Source organism: Falco cherrug, chromosome 15 (assembly GCF_023634085.1).
Source record: "Falco cherrug isolate bFalChe1 chromosome 15, bFalChe1.pri, whole genome shotgun sequence".
Classification (NCBI taxonomy): domain Eukaryota; kingdom Metazoa; phylum Chordata; class Aves; order Falconiformes; family Falconidae; genus Falco; species Falco cherrug.
In genome coordinates, this window is record NC_073711.1 from 2,846,392 (window position 1) to 2,865,733 (window position 19,342).

Genomic DNA, 19,342 nt, shown 5'->3' on the forward strand with positions numbered 1-19,342 from the left:
GATTTTCATTGAATTATAATATCAAGTTTAAAAGCAGGGTGATGGTAAAAAAGCTTACAAAAAGTAGACGAGAATGGCAAGACCAGGATGGTTCAGGGAGCTGGCTGGTTTTACTATTTCTTAATTTTATTTATCACTTTATGGTTGTGAGGACAGCACTAAATAAGAGTAAATTTCAACTTTAAATGGACATATATCTACATTGTAAAATTCCGACTTTTTTCCTTTCACAATGCTGCTCCATTCACTGGCAACAGCAGTTTGAGGCTTTGCATAGGTAATACAGATGAGATGAAGAAACTGCAATTCAAAGTTCAGCAACAGAAAGACTCCTACTGATTTCCACATATTATGAAAAGCAGAACTTGACAAACAGTACGTGGGAACAAAAGTGATTTAACTATCCATATTGATGAGCATGGCAACCAAACCAAAACACTGGTCTACTAAAAGAGATACCCATTGGCTATGCCCAAAAGAGGAATCCATTGGAAATACACAGAACAGCCATTCTGTCTATAGAGGAAAATGCTAGAGAGATTTTACATATGGCTCATACACACAGATATTTTTAAAAAGAGACTGAAAAAAGTTCAGCAAGAAAAGTATTCTCACATTGGCCAACTAAACAGAATTACGCTTGCATATTGCAGAAAAAAAACAATAAAGAATTCCAGATTTAGACTTTCAAAAGGTAAGAATACAGAGGGGAAACTTTGTGTTTTGTACTGATACACAATAATTTAGGACCTAGTTCTAGCTAACCCTGGCCCCATGGTTTTGCAGGATCAGGTTCATAGCTACTTATTTTAATCACATTTCCACGACATAGTTCAATTTTGTATTAGAATTTCTAAAAGGAAAAGGAAAGAGTCCTTCAAGAAAGAACTTTAAGAAAAGAAATCTATCCGAACACAACTTCTTTCTCTTTAAAATTATTTAAACATCATTCAAAGAGTGGGATCTGGCAAAATGACCTGTTTTATCTTGTTTACATGTAGAAGAGTTATTGAGGAAGATAAGTGACCACTTTGAAGATCTGCCTCATTTCTGTTCCAGTTTGCTGAAAGCATGCTTTCTACAGGTTGCTATGTGTTTCCAATCAGAAGTTGTTAAGTACACAAAATAAGGCTGGATTTTATTTGCAGAAGCACATGTTCAAAGGTTAAAATTTATTGCTCCAAAAGCAGTATCTATAAACCAGGGCAATACCTTAGAGATTATTAACCTTCTAGTTATGTCAGTGGTTGTTTTAAGTAGTTCATTTAAAAAAAATAATAATTTACCAGTAATCTATTCAACTAAGTATTTTCAATGTGCTTTAATCCTTTAAATGGTTGCCCACCAAAAGCAAAAGAAAGCTATTTTTCTCTAAGAAGCTTGTGTAGTGTTTGCTTAGATGTGTATTGTGTATAACTAAAAATGAGACACATAAAATTGGAGCCAAATCACCTGAAATAATTTTGGCCCAGCACTGTGAGTCATGAAATACTGGTGCCAGTCCTCAGAACAATACTTTCTTCCTGACTTTGGGTATGTCATATAACCTGTCACTTTTATCACATCTAAAAACTAGGGACACTAAAGCAGAGTTTCTGTGAAGATGGATTGGTTGTTAGCAAAGTGCCTTGAAGAAGAAAAGCATACCTTAGACTACATCACAAGAATATCTAAGCCCTTAATCCTAATTGTGATTAAAAGAATGATCAAGGTATAACCAATTTTCAGAGGAATTCATTAACCTTTAAACCCTGTTACACAGTGAGAATTGTGATCTATATGGTACAAAAAGATCAAGAAAAGCATAGCAAACAGAACTTTCTACAAAAACTTCATGCAACTAAGCAAGTTATACAATTCAAAGTGACATTTCTAAAACAAAAAAATTCAAATACGCAGCATCTGCAATTGCTTAGGGGTTATGCAATCATTAATGTACATAAGAGACAGCATCAAGTATGTGCTAACTTCTACCCAAGGGGCAGATTTAACAATATATTCATTTTGGATGCTACCATAACAATTAAAAAGGCATACTCCACCTTTAACACCCTTATTCGGTTTGCTGGTGCAGTACCGGCTTACCCCAACCTAAGCTTTTACACCCAGAGCATACGCTGAAATGACACGTCCCTGCAAATGACTTACACAGCCAGTCACCTTTAGGAACAGCACTGGACACAGTTACTAGTTGGACACAATTTGTGCAGACCCCACTAGGTAAAGGAATAGGCACAGGTTTTATGGTGAAAATGTTTGCCAACTGTTTTCATACTCAAAGAGCACAAATACTTTCTTGTTCATTTTGCAATAAACTCTGTTCCAAAAGGTATCACAATAAATGGAGAAGCTTAATTAAGGTACACCCTGCATGTTCTTGGTCTTCTAAGCCACAATAAAATATTGTCACTCCAAGGCAGGACAGACTTTATATAGACAATCTCTCTTATTTGAGAGTATGAAAGAACAGTACATTTGTGCAACAGAAATGCCAGTATACCAGGAATATAAAACATGCCTATGGCAAGAATGGCAGACAGTGAAGGCAATCAGTTCCTTTGTTACCTCATGAAAGACAGATCACACCAAAGAACATCTCAATGACTCAGTAGTGAGCACCCAACAATCCCATCTAGCTATACTCTGGCCAGCATAAACTAGTTACACTAAGTGGGAGCCCTACAGTACGTGATTTAGGAAGGAAACCAAAAAAATATCAATAGAGGATGTGCTGTTAATTTTCATGGTTCTGCTAAAAAGAATCGATTTAACCTGGCATTCACATGCAGGCTCCGTAACTCCTGCCATACTATGCTTGTTAAGCAGTAAAATATACTCTTATTACTGTCAGTATTGATTTTGTAGCAGATTTTAGATCATTTAGATTTCAGAACAGTAAGACCCTCCTTTAGCTCCAGATGTTTCTTTCCTGGCAAATGCAATACTGACACAGAGATCATACATGAAATACGTTGTCACTACTTATAATAAAATGCAAAATTTAACATTAAAAAATGAAAGATAAGTAATTGTTAGAAGCAGTTAGGAAAACAGTAGTGGAATAGATAGAATGGTAAATACTATCACTATGCTCCCAACAAGTCATTTTTCATCATTTTTCAAAAGGATTTTTTAACAAGCAAAATTTCAGGGCATGGTATTAAAAATGAAACCATTGAAGAAGGCTTCACAGATAACTGACATTTTTATTTCTACTATTGTTCTCTTATGAAAAACCTACATACACATTAGGGATGAGAAACCACAGTACAGAACTGAAACTTGCAATATATCCCTTTTTCTCCAGAAAAGCTCAGTTCAGCAAGTGAAAATAGTTCCGCTAGCATTGCCCATTCAGCTCTCTAGGCTGTGCCACATCTGTCAATACAGATACAATTTGGCATGTGCTTGCATTTCAGGCCCTGAAAATGGGACCTAACTAGGGTGCTGCATATTAAACCAGCCCGATTAAAAAGGGTAAATAATTTTGAGAAGCTTTGTGTTTGTAGAAGCTTCAGCAAAAGCAAGAGCAGTCTCTTTAGCTGTCTTTTAAAACCAACTGCTTTCCTTGATGACTACTCAATTTTATTTCCAACAGAACTGACCTCAGTTGACAGCATGGCACATACTAACTGAGCTTTCCTCAAGATTTATACAGATGACTATGAATTTTAGGAGGAATGGGTGTGCATGCAAAGCCCAGTCTGAATAAAGGGTCAGTAATACCTCTGAAATACCGCATTAGAACTATCAGCAATACGTAGTTCACTAACAGTGTCCTTAGCTAGCCATTCCATTGAAATTCCAAGCATGCAGTTATAAAGGTATGGGCAAGAAGCATTCCTAAGCCTGATGTTTATTCGAGTGATCATCTGGAGGCAAGAAAACAAACATCTATTCCTATCACCTTAGCCAGAATGCGACACGCTAAACCCACCTGCTTTTTTGTGCCTCAGAAACAAAATCCCAGAAAGATTTCATATAATTTTCAAACTTCAAAGACAGACAGATGTGTGTCATCTTGAGTAAATGTATGAGTAAGGGTTCCTAATAAAGTATCACAGATATAAACACCTTTAATGTAAGTTATTGCTGTACAAGACAGTTTTAATCTACCAGTAGTCCCTGAAATTGCAGTTATAATAGCTGTCATTAAAAAATTGAATTGCACGTTTGTGGTTATATTATTATTACCCAGTTTGGAAATGCTCTTTAGAACAGCACACATACCACAGTATACCATCTCTACATTGCCCGTACAAACAAAACTGTAATAGTTCCAATGGTTATCACCATGCTTGTTATTATTGCTAGTTTTTCATCAACAGCGTGTTAGAAAACTAGAAAATTTTCTTCCCCAGAGATCTCAAAGTACATTTAATTCCACACACATACAATGTCATTTCAACAAACACCGAGGCAACTCCCATGGGTACTGGCTAAGTAAATTATACATAGCATTTTAACAGGTGGAGATAAAAAAATGGAATATTATAACCTTGGAGTTCAGTTACTCTGGCAATTCATCTCTCCGACATATGCCAAAGAGCACAGCATTCTTGCTGCCAATACCACACAGATCCTTCCTGTTTTGTCTTTTACCACCCACTGCAGAAAATGGTATAAATACAAACAAACCTTCGTGGATGATATTTCTAGATGTCTAAGCCTATTACCTCAGAATGGCTTTCACTTTCCCACCACTCCAGAAAGTCAGGATAGGGCCCGCTGTAACACGACAGTTCCACAAGCATTTTACACAGCACAGGCAGCCCTCCCTCTACCGCCAGCAAGTCATTGTCATCCCCTCACAGTGCAAATACAGACAAGGAAAGAGAAGTTTGCTTTTTTCTTTCTTTTAATCATTTTTTTGGTTTTCTGACAGCAATGCTCACTAAAAGAGTTCCTGGAAGTACAGCGTAAGTTACTGCTGTATGCTGAAAATGCAGTGGTTCTGTGGCAATGAAGCTACTGACTCGCTTCATCTGAAGCGGTAAGGTCCTATGCATGGCCAAAAAACGATTCTTGGAAAAGCAGACTCAGATTAATAGACAATTAGCCCTCAAAAAAAAACAAATCCCAAAATTCTGGTAGCCTCAAACTACTAGACTACATGCAAAGGTACTGTTCCTTTTCAATACATCCACATGGTTCTGCTACACAAAATGGGAGGCATAAGAGTCAGGGTGCAGAAGGATCATTTGAATGTTGCCATTTTAGTTATCTTATTCTCACACTGGTGTTAAAAATCTGCAGTCCTACCCAGCAATCTTATCCTACTATGTAAATCTTTTTAAACAAAATGCCTTATTCAAAGCTTACTATTGTTAGCAGATATCAAATCAGTGTAGTGATTTGCCATCAGCGTATCTTGATCTAATTACGTTCTGGAAAGAATCGAAATAGATCTAAAGAAAATTCAGATAATGAAACAGGCAAAACAAGAAAGGGAAAGGAGGAGCATAAACAAAAGATAAAAGAAGAACAGAGAATAAAGGATAAAGCTCTGAGATACAAAAAATAGGATGAGGTGATACTGAAATTGTGGGGGGTATGTGCAGAGGCTTCCCATAAAGAAAGAGAAACACCAGGGACTGAAAATGTTACCACCATCTAATGCATTCTATGAAATTAAATGTCATTCACTGAGATATGAAAATGGTTAGGAGTAGAACTCAAACATGTCTGATCTGGAATCTATGAGCAATCAATGTTCACTTGTACTATGCCAACGGATTTCTGATATAGTCAATGGAGACAGAACTTCACCATCCTATGGCCCTGCCTATGACTGACAGCTCTGCATAACATTTAGCAATTTAACTGCACAACTGGAATTTAACTGCTGGCATAATGATCACAAATAGGCCAAAGAGTTCAAGGATACTTCCAGTATAGGAAACATTTTAATTTGGATGATGCTCAGTGGAGTTCTTTGTTCTTTTCAGTACACGACAGTACTAAGTCGTCTGTGGGCTCTCAGGAACTATATTACAATCCCTTTTCTTTCAAGATGAAGGGAACAAGAGTCTCTTCTGACTTTTTTTTTCTAATGTCTATTTTTATGAGGGTACGCCAATTACAGAGGGCCTTACTTTTTCCATGTTCTAAGTCACAATGCAACTTTCCTCAACATTCTCAGGATCTTAAGGATTAATAAAGCCTGTAAATATAGCAAAATTAATTATAAATATTTTACTCCACTTCTCAGTAAAAATTATTTCCTAAAAAAAAAAAAACCAAAAAGAACAAAACCCAGAAGAGGAATATCTTTCCTGTCTTCAAGTACACACTTAGACTCATTTAGTGCTGGAATTAGAAGGGATGTGTGAATACAAGTAGTGTCAAAATACAAAGGATACTGAATGAAAAACCACACCTTTGTAAAGGGAAACAACTCATTGTAATTTGCACCTCTTTTGCAAGCATACCCCTTGACAAACAGCTCATTGCAAAGAAATCCATCCATGAAAAAAATATATTAAATTCACTCTACAAATTGCAGCTAGACAACCATACAGAGGCAATTCTCAAGTCGTAAGGTAGGGTTTAGTTCTTCCATATTAATATCAAGCTCTTAATAATGACATGTAAAACCACTTTCAGAATAATTTTTCTCAGTGGGAGCACTTATATTGACCTATAGAGTACCCATGTGTCAGGCGCTTTAGAGAAAAGCATCAAGGCAGTTCTGATCCACTAACTTGATAACCCAGATATTTCTCCCTGCTGATTCCCTTACCTAAGCTGCCACCATGGAAAACAAACTCCTATACCGCAGTTTCAGAGGAGGGAACCCAGCCTTTCAGGCAGATTAAGGTTGTCTTCATTTTGAAACAGAAGCCAACAATATTACTGGGTCTAATCAAAGACTTTTTTTGCTACTTTTTACAGTCATATTCTTTGTACTTCTGGCACCATCTTTGCGAGGAAGATTTATTGTCAGCTTGTTAAAATGTATCAGCTTGCAATGGCCACCAGATGAAGGGATCTCTTTAAATCACTTTGTATGGGGAGAATGTGAACATGTGCATTATATTTAGAGCCTGGATTTCTCCCATGATAGAAAACCACTTAGAAACAGCAATAATGAGGGGGAAAATTTTGAGACAGTTATATTCAAGATATGGTGTTTAGAAGGTGCTCTGCATGCTGAGGTAATTGACTAACAATTATTCAAACTATGTCCCTTTACTGAAGAAGTAAAAATGAGATATTTTTTTTAGTATCTCAGAAATTGAGAGTAACAGATTTACTTGTTGATTGATAACACATCACAAAATGAAGTTTTCACACAAGAATACTTGGAATGCTAAACATCACTGTTACAGTTACCACTGTCCTTTCTTTAATAAAAGATCTATTTATTAAGCTACAAATATAAGCAACTGTTGCATCATCTTACAGTACTGCAATTGCTGTTGAATATCAAGGAATGGTAATAGGATAGATAAAAGTTCTCTAAAAAAGAAAGCACCAGAACCAGCAGAAAGGTGGGGTTGGTCAGCCCTTCATTTGAATGTAAATGTAATTATAAGGCAGGCAGTTAGGCTGACGTCAGACAAGATCTTGGTAAACCATTACCACCAGCACCTGGTAACACAGTTGATAATAAAAGAGGATGAAGTAGAAGATTCCAAGCAGTGGCATTATTACAGAAAACCAAACACAATTATTTTTTAAGCAGCAAAAGAGAATACTGAAGAACAAGATGTTGTGACAACGTATTTACAATCAGTGACAATCATGCATGTGAACTCTCTCTTGGATAAAGAGAGCAGCATGTACCCAGGATCTGCAAGGGCTAATAACAACCTGCCAGTGCAAAACTTTGTGTCTACTCCACCCTATTCAGATTACATGGGATATCATCATGTGCCAACTCTGGACACCCATGGACAGCCTGCGGGAACCTGGGGATCTCACTATGGCCCACAGCGGGAGGACTGGAACGCTTACGGCCCAGGACCTTCCAGCACAGTTGCTGCTGCACAGATCAATGGCTCGTCTCCTGGACAGGTCTCCTACAGTTCTGCTGATTATAGCTCCCTCCATCCCGCTGGATCCGGGGGATTACCTCCTGTAGATACCATTAATGCACAGCAAATCTCTCCCAACAGCCAAAGGCACAGCTCTTACGAATGGATGAGGAAAACGGTGCAAGCTAACACTACTGGTAAGCACAAATTCAACTTCCAGCCCGAGAAAGCATCTTCTGCTACCACCGATCTTATAAATAATTAACTTTACTTGAAGCACATAGGTTGGTGGGCCATTTATGACATTTATTCAGCCTACTGCTGTTTAATGCAGTTTCAACTAAATTTGCACTAGTTTCACTTTCACCCCATAAAAGCTTTCTGTGGTTACTATAGTGGGATGGCTGTTGTGCTTAGATATGGCTGCATCTCACTCAAGTGCAGGAATCTTTGTTGTAACATTCTGTAAAGCATTTTGGATGAAAAACTTTATATTCTTGAGACTGTTACGGAACAATGAATGCAGGAACATTTAACAGTTACAGGCAAAAATACTACAGAATTATTTTGTGCCACAAGGTAAATATCAATATAAAATCAGGTTGATCTGTAAAATCTTCACAGACTTTTCAATACACTTAAAGAAAATTATGTGCTTTGTTCCAATGGTATTGATTATGCAATTTTCTGCTGTTGTTCCTGGGTCTTATTTTTCTCCCTATATTAGGTGAGAAGACATATTCCTAGAGAAGTAATCTGACTCAAATGATCAGCATATTTTGTTTGCAGACATATGTCATCCATAAATCTTATTTTCAAATTGGTTTTACATATTTTTCTCATGTGCCAGAATTTTGCAGCTTGCCACAATTACACAATTAAAAATCACTTTCTTGCAAGTGTCACTCATTGATGCGCCTGGTTTTGTCACAAACTGCACGCCAGATGAACCCTTCTGTGTATATTCCCAAGGTGTAAATTAGGTGTAGCAAGGTTTGCTAAATCTATTGTTAAGGTTAGAAGTAGTAAGTGTGTGTTAGAAAGCATCAAAGAAAATGCTCTAAAGCAAGAGCAGCAATTACAATTGGAGCAATCTTAGAAGACAGAAAATCAGTACTGCTGCTTGAGACACAATGCTCCTTCAGATTAGTCTGGTAATTGTTTCTTAGTTATAAAGCAGATAGACACAGTTTTGCCACTGTTACTAAACACAAAACGCCTAGTGAACACTAAGATATCACAATGCCATCCTTCCACTTGGAGCCTCTACAAAGGTCTTCAAAGCCAGGCAGATTCATAGTCTGTTTTTTCCCCCTTATGTATACTCATGTAAATCAGCAGTAACTTCATTAACATCATTGGGGATTTCCAAGTGTAAAAGTGATGCAAGATTTCGGTGCAGACCAAATTCAGTTGAAACTACTGAATGTCAATGAGGCAACCCATTCTCTGTCCCATCACTGAATTTTATACGTGTTAGCATTCTTAAAGAATACTCAAAAATCTAAAATCCAGTTTTACACTTATTGCACAGACATGGAAGACCCTGAAAGGTTTCCCACACACTTGCTCAACTTCATAAAATATATATGCAATTCAGAAAAGCAGTCACGTGCTTAAATTATCTCTAGTCTGAAAAGTACTTACACAGAACTTACAGATGCCAAAATACTTTATGAACAACGCTGGACAGGTGAAACAGGGCCTGTCAATAGATACATGACCTGAGGCTGTACATTCCTACAGCCCAGTCCTTTGAAGTGTTAAAAACTGAATTCACAGAATTGGGCTCAAGACATCAACCCAGCTTAAAAAGGGGTTAGGGAGAGTAGAGCACAAATGTGGTATTTTGCAAAACAAGAGAAGTACCAACTAGATTTAGCTTTTCATTGGTGTTCTTAAAACAACATTAACTGCAAAACTGGAAAATTTTAATACCGATGTAAAAAGTTGTGAAAAATGAAAGGAAATTCAAACAAATAATGACAAGTCTGGAATGAGGCATGTAACAGCTACATACTAATCTATGAGTGCTTACTCTAGAAGACAATGCAAGAAAACTTACTTGATGCCATTATAACCTCTCTTTGAAACAGATTTGCTGCTTTTCCTTATTGCCATAATATTATTCATGCTATCAAAGTAGCTGTTGGCTCCTCCCCTTCAATATTACCACTGCTTAATACAGTTCATTGCTCTTCAATTTCAGAATCGTAGCCCTAAACTTTACAAATGTATTTATAAACATAAATATGTGTATGTTCTTAACTTCACTAGCGGCATGTACACATGTCAGTGTCTATGAGCAGCATGGAATAACAGAAATCAAAACACCTCTATTTAAATGAGGAAGCCTACTGAAATACTGTCCTAAAGACAGTAAGAATTATTTTTGGGGAGGGGATGTTAATGTGAATTTTTTTCTCCTCTATTTAGACTCTACTAAATACACTACATTCTGATTCAATATTTGTGTTCAGCATTTTATACAAAAAAATAAATTGCAGAAAAAGTGAGATGGAAATTTACCTGACCAAGTCAATTCTCAGGATGAAACAACATCACAAAGACAGAAATACTACGTCCTTTCAACAGACTATCAAAGATAAAATTTTATTTGAAATCATATATCTTCTTACTAAAAGACCTACCCATATATTCATAACCAAACCTGTTCTTATTTCAAATACACAGACATTGCAAACATATGAGGCAGTAAGGAATTTTTAAAAACCAAAAATTAAGAGTGGGTTATCTTGGTAAAGATAACTTCCCAGCCAGGCTATCAAAATAAGAACATGGTCTACAGAATTCCTTACAGTCTGATGCCGTTTTGCTAAAAATCAATGACAATATGCCTAATTAGCTTCAGTTACATAAGAGCAGAACTTCAGAACAATTAATTTCTAAAATCTGTGTAATCAACAGTATAAAATGTGTATTTTATGAGAACGAGTGAGCATTCAAAGCACGAAACTTATTGAAAAGAAGGCATCTAAACAAGGGACTAGAAAACAGCTGTTATATCTTTCAAAACTTTGTATGAAACTTCATCTGGGAGTGATCCTTCTCAGAAAGAGAACAGACTTTAAGGGGACTAAACAACAGGAAAACAGTGTTTTTATATTTTGCCAGATCAGTCTCAGCTTTTTTTTTTTAAACTATAGTCAACACACTTTATGCCTTTGTTTAAACAAGCAATGATGTACAAGTAATTCAGATTACATCACAGCAGAAACACAGCCAGAAAGCAAAATAGAAAAGCAGGGAAAAAGGCCATGCCTCTGCTCTAATGCTAATTTATTTTTCTTTGTAAACTAGTTGTGACATCTATTTTCCACTGGCCCACATTGTCTGAGGTTTTGAGGCCTATCTGTCATATTGAGGCAACAGACCCTTTTAACACTTCACTTTGCTTTGATATGCAGTCTTGTCTCTTCCTTCTCCCTCTTTTCTTCAGGAGTTATATTGCCGGAAAGGGTGATGATTTTCACAGCAAATAAAGAGGCCTTCTCCTAGCTTTATTGTCTTCAGAAGAAATGCTCTGTGAATTTTATGACCAAGGGGAATGGGGAAAACTACTCCTTTTCTCCACCCCCTCAAATAATGGTTATATTTGCTGATTATAGTGAAGCCGGAATAACCCTGTTGAATTTTAACTTGTTTTCAAAGATTACCTTCTAAGCCTTCAGTTTACAAGGAACCTGAATATCTATACTATTGTTAACATTGTAACTATCACTTAGAGAAAATATTTCAAAGCCAACAATTTGTACCTTGGGAAAAAGTAAACTCACTTTGATGACTGTTTTAGTCCTGCAAATTTAGGCAGGAAAACCTTGTACACTAGAAGTCAAAGTGGCATAGGATTTGGGAAAACATCCTTAATTATGCGTATTTCAAAATGTCTTAAGCTGTGTCTACCTCTAGGCTTATGATAAAAATACTGCACCCTATCCTCAGTGTTGGTCCAAAATTAAAGAGAACTGAGGAAAAATTATTCCTTCATCTATTTCTGTCCTTTTTTTTCTCTGCTAAGATGAAAGAGTCTGACATTTGTTTAGGGCTTGTAAATTCCAAACCAATTGGCTTGTGTTTCTGAATGTGAAAGGGGTTCTTGATAAGATCTCCTTGTCGCTCCTTTGTGTGGCGTGTGCTTCATCTTAACACCTCAATGGATTTTAGGGAACCACTTTAAAGAAGTCTTTGTCCTACAGTTTGTCCCAGAAAACTCACATCAAAAAAAAACTGGGAAGATCAGAAGAAAAAGGAAAACTATCTAGCTGGCTGTTGAAAGTGCAAAGGAGAACAAATAAGTTGAAAAGTGATCTCCCAGTATAATTATTACACGACAAATTGTTTTAAAAAAAGTCTATGAAATGAGAGATATCTTCTAAACATGAAGTAATGCTTCTCTTAATAGTATTTATCCAACATATCTAGGAATATTTCTTTTACACATTAGATGATACTGAAATCCTTTTACAAGTATTTTATTGCCCCATCTTACAAATTGCCAAGTGCCTTCAAATCAAAAGCAAAGCTCAGCATGGAGTACCCCCAGTAATACCCCTTACAGGCACTCAGCATCTTGCAAGACTGGATCTTTCAAAAAAAATAATTCAAATTATTATGGAACTTATAAGCATGGCCGATGGCCACACAAGAAAGTGAAAGCATTTCTAGTAGGACATTTCTTTGTGTTAGAGGGGTGATTTTTAAAAACTCAGATAAAGAATTAGGACGTGGTACAACTAAACAAATTGTGACTGAGTTTCAGTCTTGAAATCCTGTGTATGCCCACATATACATGGAAGTCACTTCAATGAGCACTGAAATGAAACCCCTCTGAGATCAAATATAGCCAGCACCAATTATGTACTGCTATGAATTATTTAAGATGCTTCAGGGTGTTTTTCACCTAAGAGCTTTACATTTAAATTTATGTTTCCAGAGTGAGATAAAGAGGGAAAGACAGTTATGATAACCAATACTCACTGACTTATTCACCCTGCACCTCATATTCCTCCTCTGTAACACAGAAAAGAATCGCATACAAGTACTCTGTAGTTTAATTAATGTCTCTAAAATATTTGAGATGTTTGAAAGAAAGATGCTATAGAAAATAAAATTCAACATACTAATAATATTTCTTTCCTAAACAGGTAAAACAAGAACAAAAGAAAAGTACCGAGTTGTTTACACAGATCATCAGAGACTAGAATTAGAGAAGGAATTTCACTGCAACAGATACATTACAATAAGGAGAAAGTCAGAACTTGCAGCAAACCTGGGACTATCTGAAAGACAGGTACACAGAGAATATCCATCATTCATATGCACCCATTCACCAGACACTGTTACTGCCAGGGGACATGAGCAACATTCACCTTCTGTATCCCAGAGTACTGTGAAGGCAGCCATGACACAGTTTCCGAGTATATTCAACACACAGAAAATACACTAGGCAAACACAAATAAATAAATAGACTAATCTGACAGAAATCTGCAGTTATGGGTAACTACATATTAGGAATTCATTTATACTACAAAAAGTACTTATTCTTACATGCATAATAGCTTGCTAGACAGCCAGAATTCAAACAGTTCAGCTAAACATTATCTCAGCTATGTTCTCAACAGTCAAGACATTCACTATTTTATTTCTTCTTGCAATCACACAAAACAGTGGCCAGAAAAAATCTGAAGCATTGGCTATATTTCAGGTATAAGCCAGGAAGACAAAAACTCAATATTCTAAGAGCAATCAAACCAGATAGCTATGTATTTTTGTTACAAAGTTATTGCCACTATTTCCACAGGCCACATTTTTCCTCAGTTTTCAAAACACTTTCAGGATTTTTTTACACCCTTTGATTTTTCAAGTCAGGATCTCTTTTTGCTATTATATTCACAGGTACTTCACCTACAGCAGTAGTTCATACCCATTACACACTGGGTACTTTAGCCTGTAAAATTTGGTGCCAAATCTCTATGCCTATTGTACACATACATGTAGCCAAGACTATACGTTCAGGAAATTTTCAAGTGCATACTTAGATGCATTGCTTCTTGGAAAGCAGTTCTGCATTCATTCATATTAAGTACATACTTTAGCTCTGTCCTGAATAGTCTCCTGAGCAGGGGCCCAGGTATTTTAGCTGTGTTCATACAAAGATGAGAGGAATTCAGGATAAAGAATTTCCTAAAATCACTGAGCTGGAGAGCACACTTAGGAAGCACAGCTCTGCAGTCTGCAAATACAGTAACTGCTGAATCCAAGCCTCCTTACGCAAGAGAATCACAATGGTTCTGCTACAGTTGGAGGATAAGGGAAGATTTGGTGATACCGAATAAGGCATCTCATACCTTAGCAACCAGATTTATTGCCCCCAGGTAAATTTAAACAAGAGATCTTTCTTTTTAGAATTTTACAAACTTTTGTTCTTTCTGAATAAGCACATTCAGTTGTCTAAACTACTCTCCTCTTTCAGTGGCCTCTTCTGATTCTGCATTCAGTCTGTGCAAGAACATGGAATAGAGAGGGACTTATTGAGGCTGGAAGTGTAAGGATCCATAGATAAGCAATAGTATTCTAGGATCAAGCACTGAACATACTGTAGTGTAATGATGTTCAATCCCAGACCCAAATAGTACATAGATAACACTCTGCAGACTGTTAAGTGGCCCCAGAAATTATGACAAACAAGCCTGTCATCAACAGACTGAAGTTTGTTATACATTAGGATATAACTGCATTGGAAATTTTCAGAGAACTGCAATTATGAAAGATTAAAAACCTCCACCTTAACATTATGCAAGCTGGCTGATCTAGAACACAGACATGCCTGGAGTAACCAGTGATACCGTACAAAATCAACGTTTTCCTTTTCCAATTTTTGACTGGTATGGCTTTAAGAGCAACAGCTATGTAAATTTCCTTCAAGTGTAACTTGACAAAATACATAATTTATCTGCATTTCCACAGGAGTCATGACAAAGCTAAATACTTCTTACTCTTATTACCAGTAAAGGTAAAAAAAAAAATAACTAGAAAATAATAATGAGATTTTTTAATACAAAGCAATGGTACAACTTTCTATATCGTATTCAACACACCTTAAAGGATGTAACAAAACCTGCAAAATAAGAACACAAAACCTTAATGATAAGGAAAACAAACAGTGTATCTACCTATTCACACTTTCACATAAGAAAATACAGTTAAACTAAAAGTAAATTTCAAACAGATAGGAGTCTTTACATATGCATACCTAGCCTGGAAAATTCACTATCATTAAGTAATGTCGATATATTCATACATGTGACACAGTACATTTGTACCTGTAAAATACATATATAAAAGTATGTATTAGAAAAAATATATAAATATATATATAAACATATAAAATAAAATATACATATATAAAGTCCAGTAAAAAAAAAAATTCAAAACTTTAAAAACACATCAATATATATGTACACACAAAAATTAATCACAATATAAATTAAGAAAAAGAACCCTCACTACTTGGATTTGAATTAATCTGCAACCTTCAAATTATTCATAATTGCATCTTCCTAAAGTATGACACACTCCACTGTCAAAGCTTAGATGATGAACTAGGCAGACCCCTGAATCTGAATGAGTAAGTTGATTCCTACATTCTTAAATATAACACAGCAAGCTCACTTTACAGCAGGTCTAAAAAAAGAAAGCCATTTTCTATTGATTATGATGCAGAAAAAGAATACAGAGAACAAAAATTTTTCACTGCACAGATCCAGTGTTTTGTTTTGTGTTTTTTTTATTTGGGGGGTGTGTGGGTGGGTGGTTTTGGTGGTAGTGGTTGGTTTGTGGGGTTTTTTTGGATGGGGCTGGGTTTTACGGGTTTTGTGTGGGTTTTTTGTGGGGTTTCTTAGGTTGGGGTTTTATAGCTTTTTTAAAAATATTTATATTTTCATTGTTATTATTACTGTAAAAACTTGAGCAGTACTTTGAATTAATCAGATATCCTTTGTAACACCGAAGGTGAAAATCTGGTTCCAGAATCGCCGAGCAAAAGAAAGAAAAATTATCAAGAAGAAAATATCTCAGTTTGATGGCAGTGGGGGCTCAGCTCAGAGTGACACTGGTTCACTGAGTCCAAATGAAATATCCAGTTCTCTTTTCCAATCACCACATGGAATAAATGGATTACAGCCTAATGATATTCATCAAGTCATAGTTTCAGAATGAATGGGGGGCGGGGGAGCAAAAAGAAAAAGCAAGAATGGATTTCCCCTGCAACCGCCCCCTCCTCCCCCAAGAAAATCTCAACTCTGCAAAGGTCCATTCTCATTTAACTGTCTTCAGAGTGCTGATTTCTAAGTACAGAATCTGGGACTAATATCAAAATGTTTTAATTATCGCAGAAATCTCAGGGAACTTGTACTGCTAAGTTTCATTGCTCAAAATCTTTGAGTAGAAGGCAATTTGCTTCAGACGCTGACACAAAGAATGATACAACTGAAAAGTCAAGTAAATGTAGTTCTAGTCTGATCATATATATATGCAGAAAACCAAGTGAACTGATTATAAAATAGAGTACTATTGCAGAAAATCTAAGATGTTGGGTGTATTTGGTTTGTTACATTTTATATAATTAAACTGTAGATGTTAATAAATTTTTACACTTAAGTGTACTGATAAGAATGCTACTTTTTGAAAACAAGAACATTTAAAACACTTTTAAACACAAGAAGCATAACAATATTGCTATACCAACATATTGCATTTCATTAAATAAAACAAATCTTCTTTGCACCATGTAATTGTATTCAAGCATACCAATCTCCTAAGCAATCCTTACAGATACATAGTTATCATCCCAAAGTTGCCAAAATTTGTTCAACTGTGAGAAATGCAGTGATTTGTCATGCACAGTAGTAAGTGCCAAATAGCTGGGAAGATGTAAGTATTACTTCAATCTTCAATGAACGCACAGAATATTGCCTAAAAATATGAGCACAAATGTAATGGAAACAGAACTGTTACTACCAGCAAACCACCAAAAAGCAAATAAAGAATTTGTTTAATTTCTCTAAACCTTTGAAGTGAAACAGTAGCTTTTTTGGGCCACTGCTTTTATATGTGACACTTATTTTGGGCTAAAGGCAAGAAATATCCCAAAGTAGCTGACACTATATTTCAAAACTGTTCTCAAGCAGCTTAGCATTCATGACATCAAAGCAAGTGTGTAATTAAAGAAGTGTCCACTCCCCCTGCACTCCTGAAAAGGCACAAATTAAGGATAAACATGCTCATGTTGTGGTTAGCTTTAATTATTGGTCCATGTTGGCAGGTGAGAAAGTAGCAATGGTATATAGAATACAACTGAGGAGTCTGAAAAAGCAGAAATAAAACCCAAAGCACTAAAATCCCCAAACCCTTCAGCAGTACTACTCATTGACATTTCACAATATGAACTTTTTGATAGTATATAAGTAAATGATCTATTGGAAAAATTTAATATTACTGAAAATGTCATCAGGAGCAAAGGGAATAAAAAGGGAAAACAGAAGAAAACAAACAGAAAACACCATTACCTGGTATATGAAGTAAATGGTGCACCACTTATTTCAACAACATCAAACTCTTGGTCTCAGAAACAGCAGATCAAAATCTGCTTTTCTTAATGTCTTGTCTATTAGCCTTGATAATGGACTAAAAAATGTGGACAGAACTTATGAAAGCACTCATTATCTGGATTCAATAAATCAGGTCACTTCAAATTTGAAGATGTGCCTCACTGTTTCCCAATTACTTAAAAACAGCTCTGTTACAGTAGCTCCATAAAAGTAATTCTAATAGGATTTACAAGAATAACACTCTTCAAAAATAAATACTAAATCATATAATTGTAGAATGTCCCAAGCTAAACTAGGAAGAAAATCTGTAACACAGAATAAGATCTTACAGAGTGTAAGCATTTTGTGGGTGGTTCTCCAAAAATATATTTCTAACAATCTCCTATTCGTATAGTTAAAAGAAATGGGCGTGTCTTTAATGCAAACTGTAAACAGAAAATCTTGTGTACATAAATACTTACAAAACTCAGCCCTACGAGAAAGCCATGAGACTACATCTGCATGGCTTTCATTCAGATCTTCTATAAGCTGCTCACTGATATAATGTTATGTGATTGCATGGACATTTTGGAAGACAGAGCAGCATGTCATAAAACATGCACACGAACAGATCTAGTTCTGTTTATATTAATAGAAGTATGCATGCTAGCAGACAGTGAGACACATACATGCTGCTCTGCTTTTCATTCAGAGAAATCAATACATTTGCCTTATGACAGGTTTGGGAGAGGACGTTTTCCCAGTTCCACCAGTCCCTCTACCTGTGCTGTCCTTCTATACATAAAGGATGTAGAAGACAAAATAATTTCACAAGAAACTCATGAAGAAAGAAGCCATAATACTTTAGACATACAAGAAAAAAGGGAAGAGGACCTCACCTTCCTACCCAAATCTCAAATCATCAGAAGGCCTACCTCTATGGAAGAGCAGGCAACAGCTTTTGTGAAGGTTATTGGTGACACAGAAATAGAGAGCAAGAGAAACCTTTTTTTCTGGTTTCCAGATGTTTTTTTCCCCATGATCAGTTTTCAAAGCAACATGGAAGAATGGCAAGTAAAGAGCTACAACACATCATTCACTATATTTGTATACAAGAAATGCATGGCTTAACTTAAAATTTATCCTTCCTTCTAATTTATGTCAAAATTGAAATAAAAAAATCTTAACAGGGTTATTTACCAGGTTCACATTCAACACATTCAAAATCATCATCTTGCAGTTTCTAAGCATGCTCCAGTCTTATCTTTTTTGAATTGCCAGGCAGTCAGGACTCACTATGCTGTTTTCACAACTGGGCAGAAGAGCCACCAAAGCCCTTGACTGTACTTCAGAACAACCACTGTTTGTAAAGAAAACTTTTTAAATGAGACTACTTTAGATGTCAAATGGGAGTTTGAATGGGAGGCAAAGCAGCTCCTATGACATGATTAAAATTGGTCTTGTCAATAAAAGGTGTTTTCTTTTTTCATGATCTTCTCCCTGAATTTCTTCTATCAGGTCTACTTTAAATGTATTCAAAGCATAGATTAATAAATGTTTGGGGGAGACAATCTCTTTCATGCACTAGATAATCATCTCTAAGCCTAAAAATCGTATCGGATTATCTTCCCTGGCTACAGCTAAGTCAAATAAGAAGCTATGCCCCCTATCTTGTACAGTGCATAACCACCCCCCATATAGATCAGAATGTCCCTTTAAATGTAAGCGTAGTGGCACAGCTGTTTCTCAAAATA

At 36.1% G+C, this 19,342-nt stretch overlaps 1 protein-coding gene across 1 annotated transcript; it reads left to right on the forward strand.

Annotated features, from left to right (window-relative positions):
- The first annotated feature begins 7,658 nt into the window (after positions 1–7,658).
- CDX4 (caudal type homeobox 4) lies at positions 7,659–16,308 on the forward strand. Its single transcript, XM_005441936.2, has 3 exons — positions 7,659–8,176; positions 13,145–13,290; positions 16,012–16,308. The coding sequence occupies exons 1-3, from the start codon at positions 7,747–7,749 to the stop codon at positions 16,216–16,218; spliced, it is 783 nt and encodes a 260-aa protein (XP_005441993.1). The 5' UTR covers positions 7,659–7,746; the 3' UTR covers positions 16,219–16,308.
- The last annotated feature ends 3,034 nt before the right edge of the window (positions 16,309–19,342 follow it).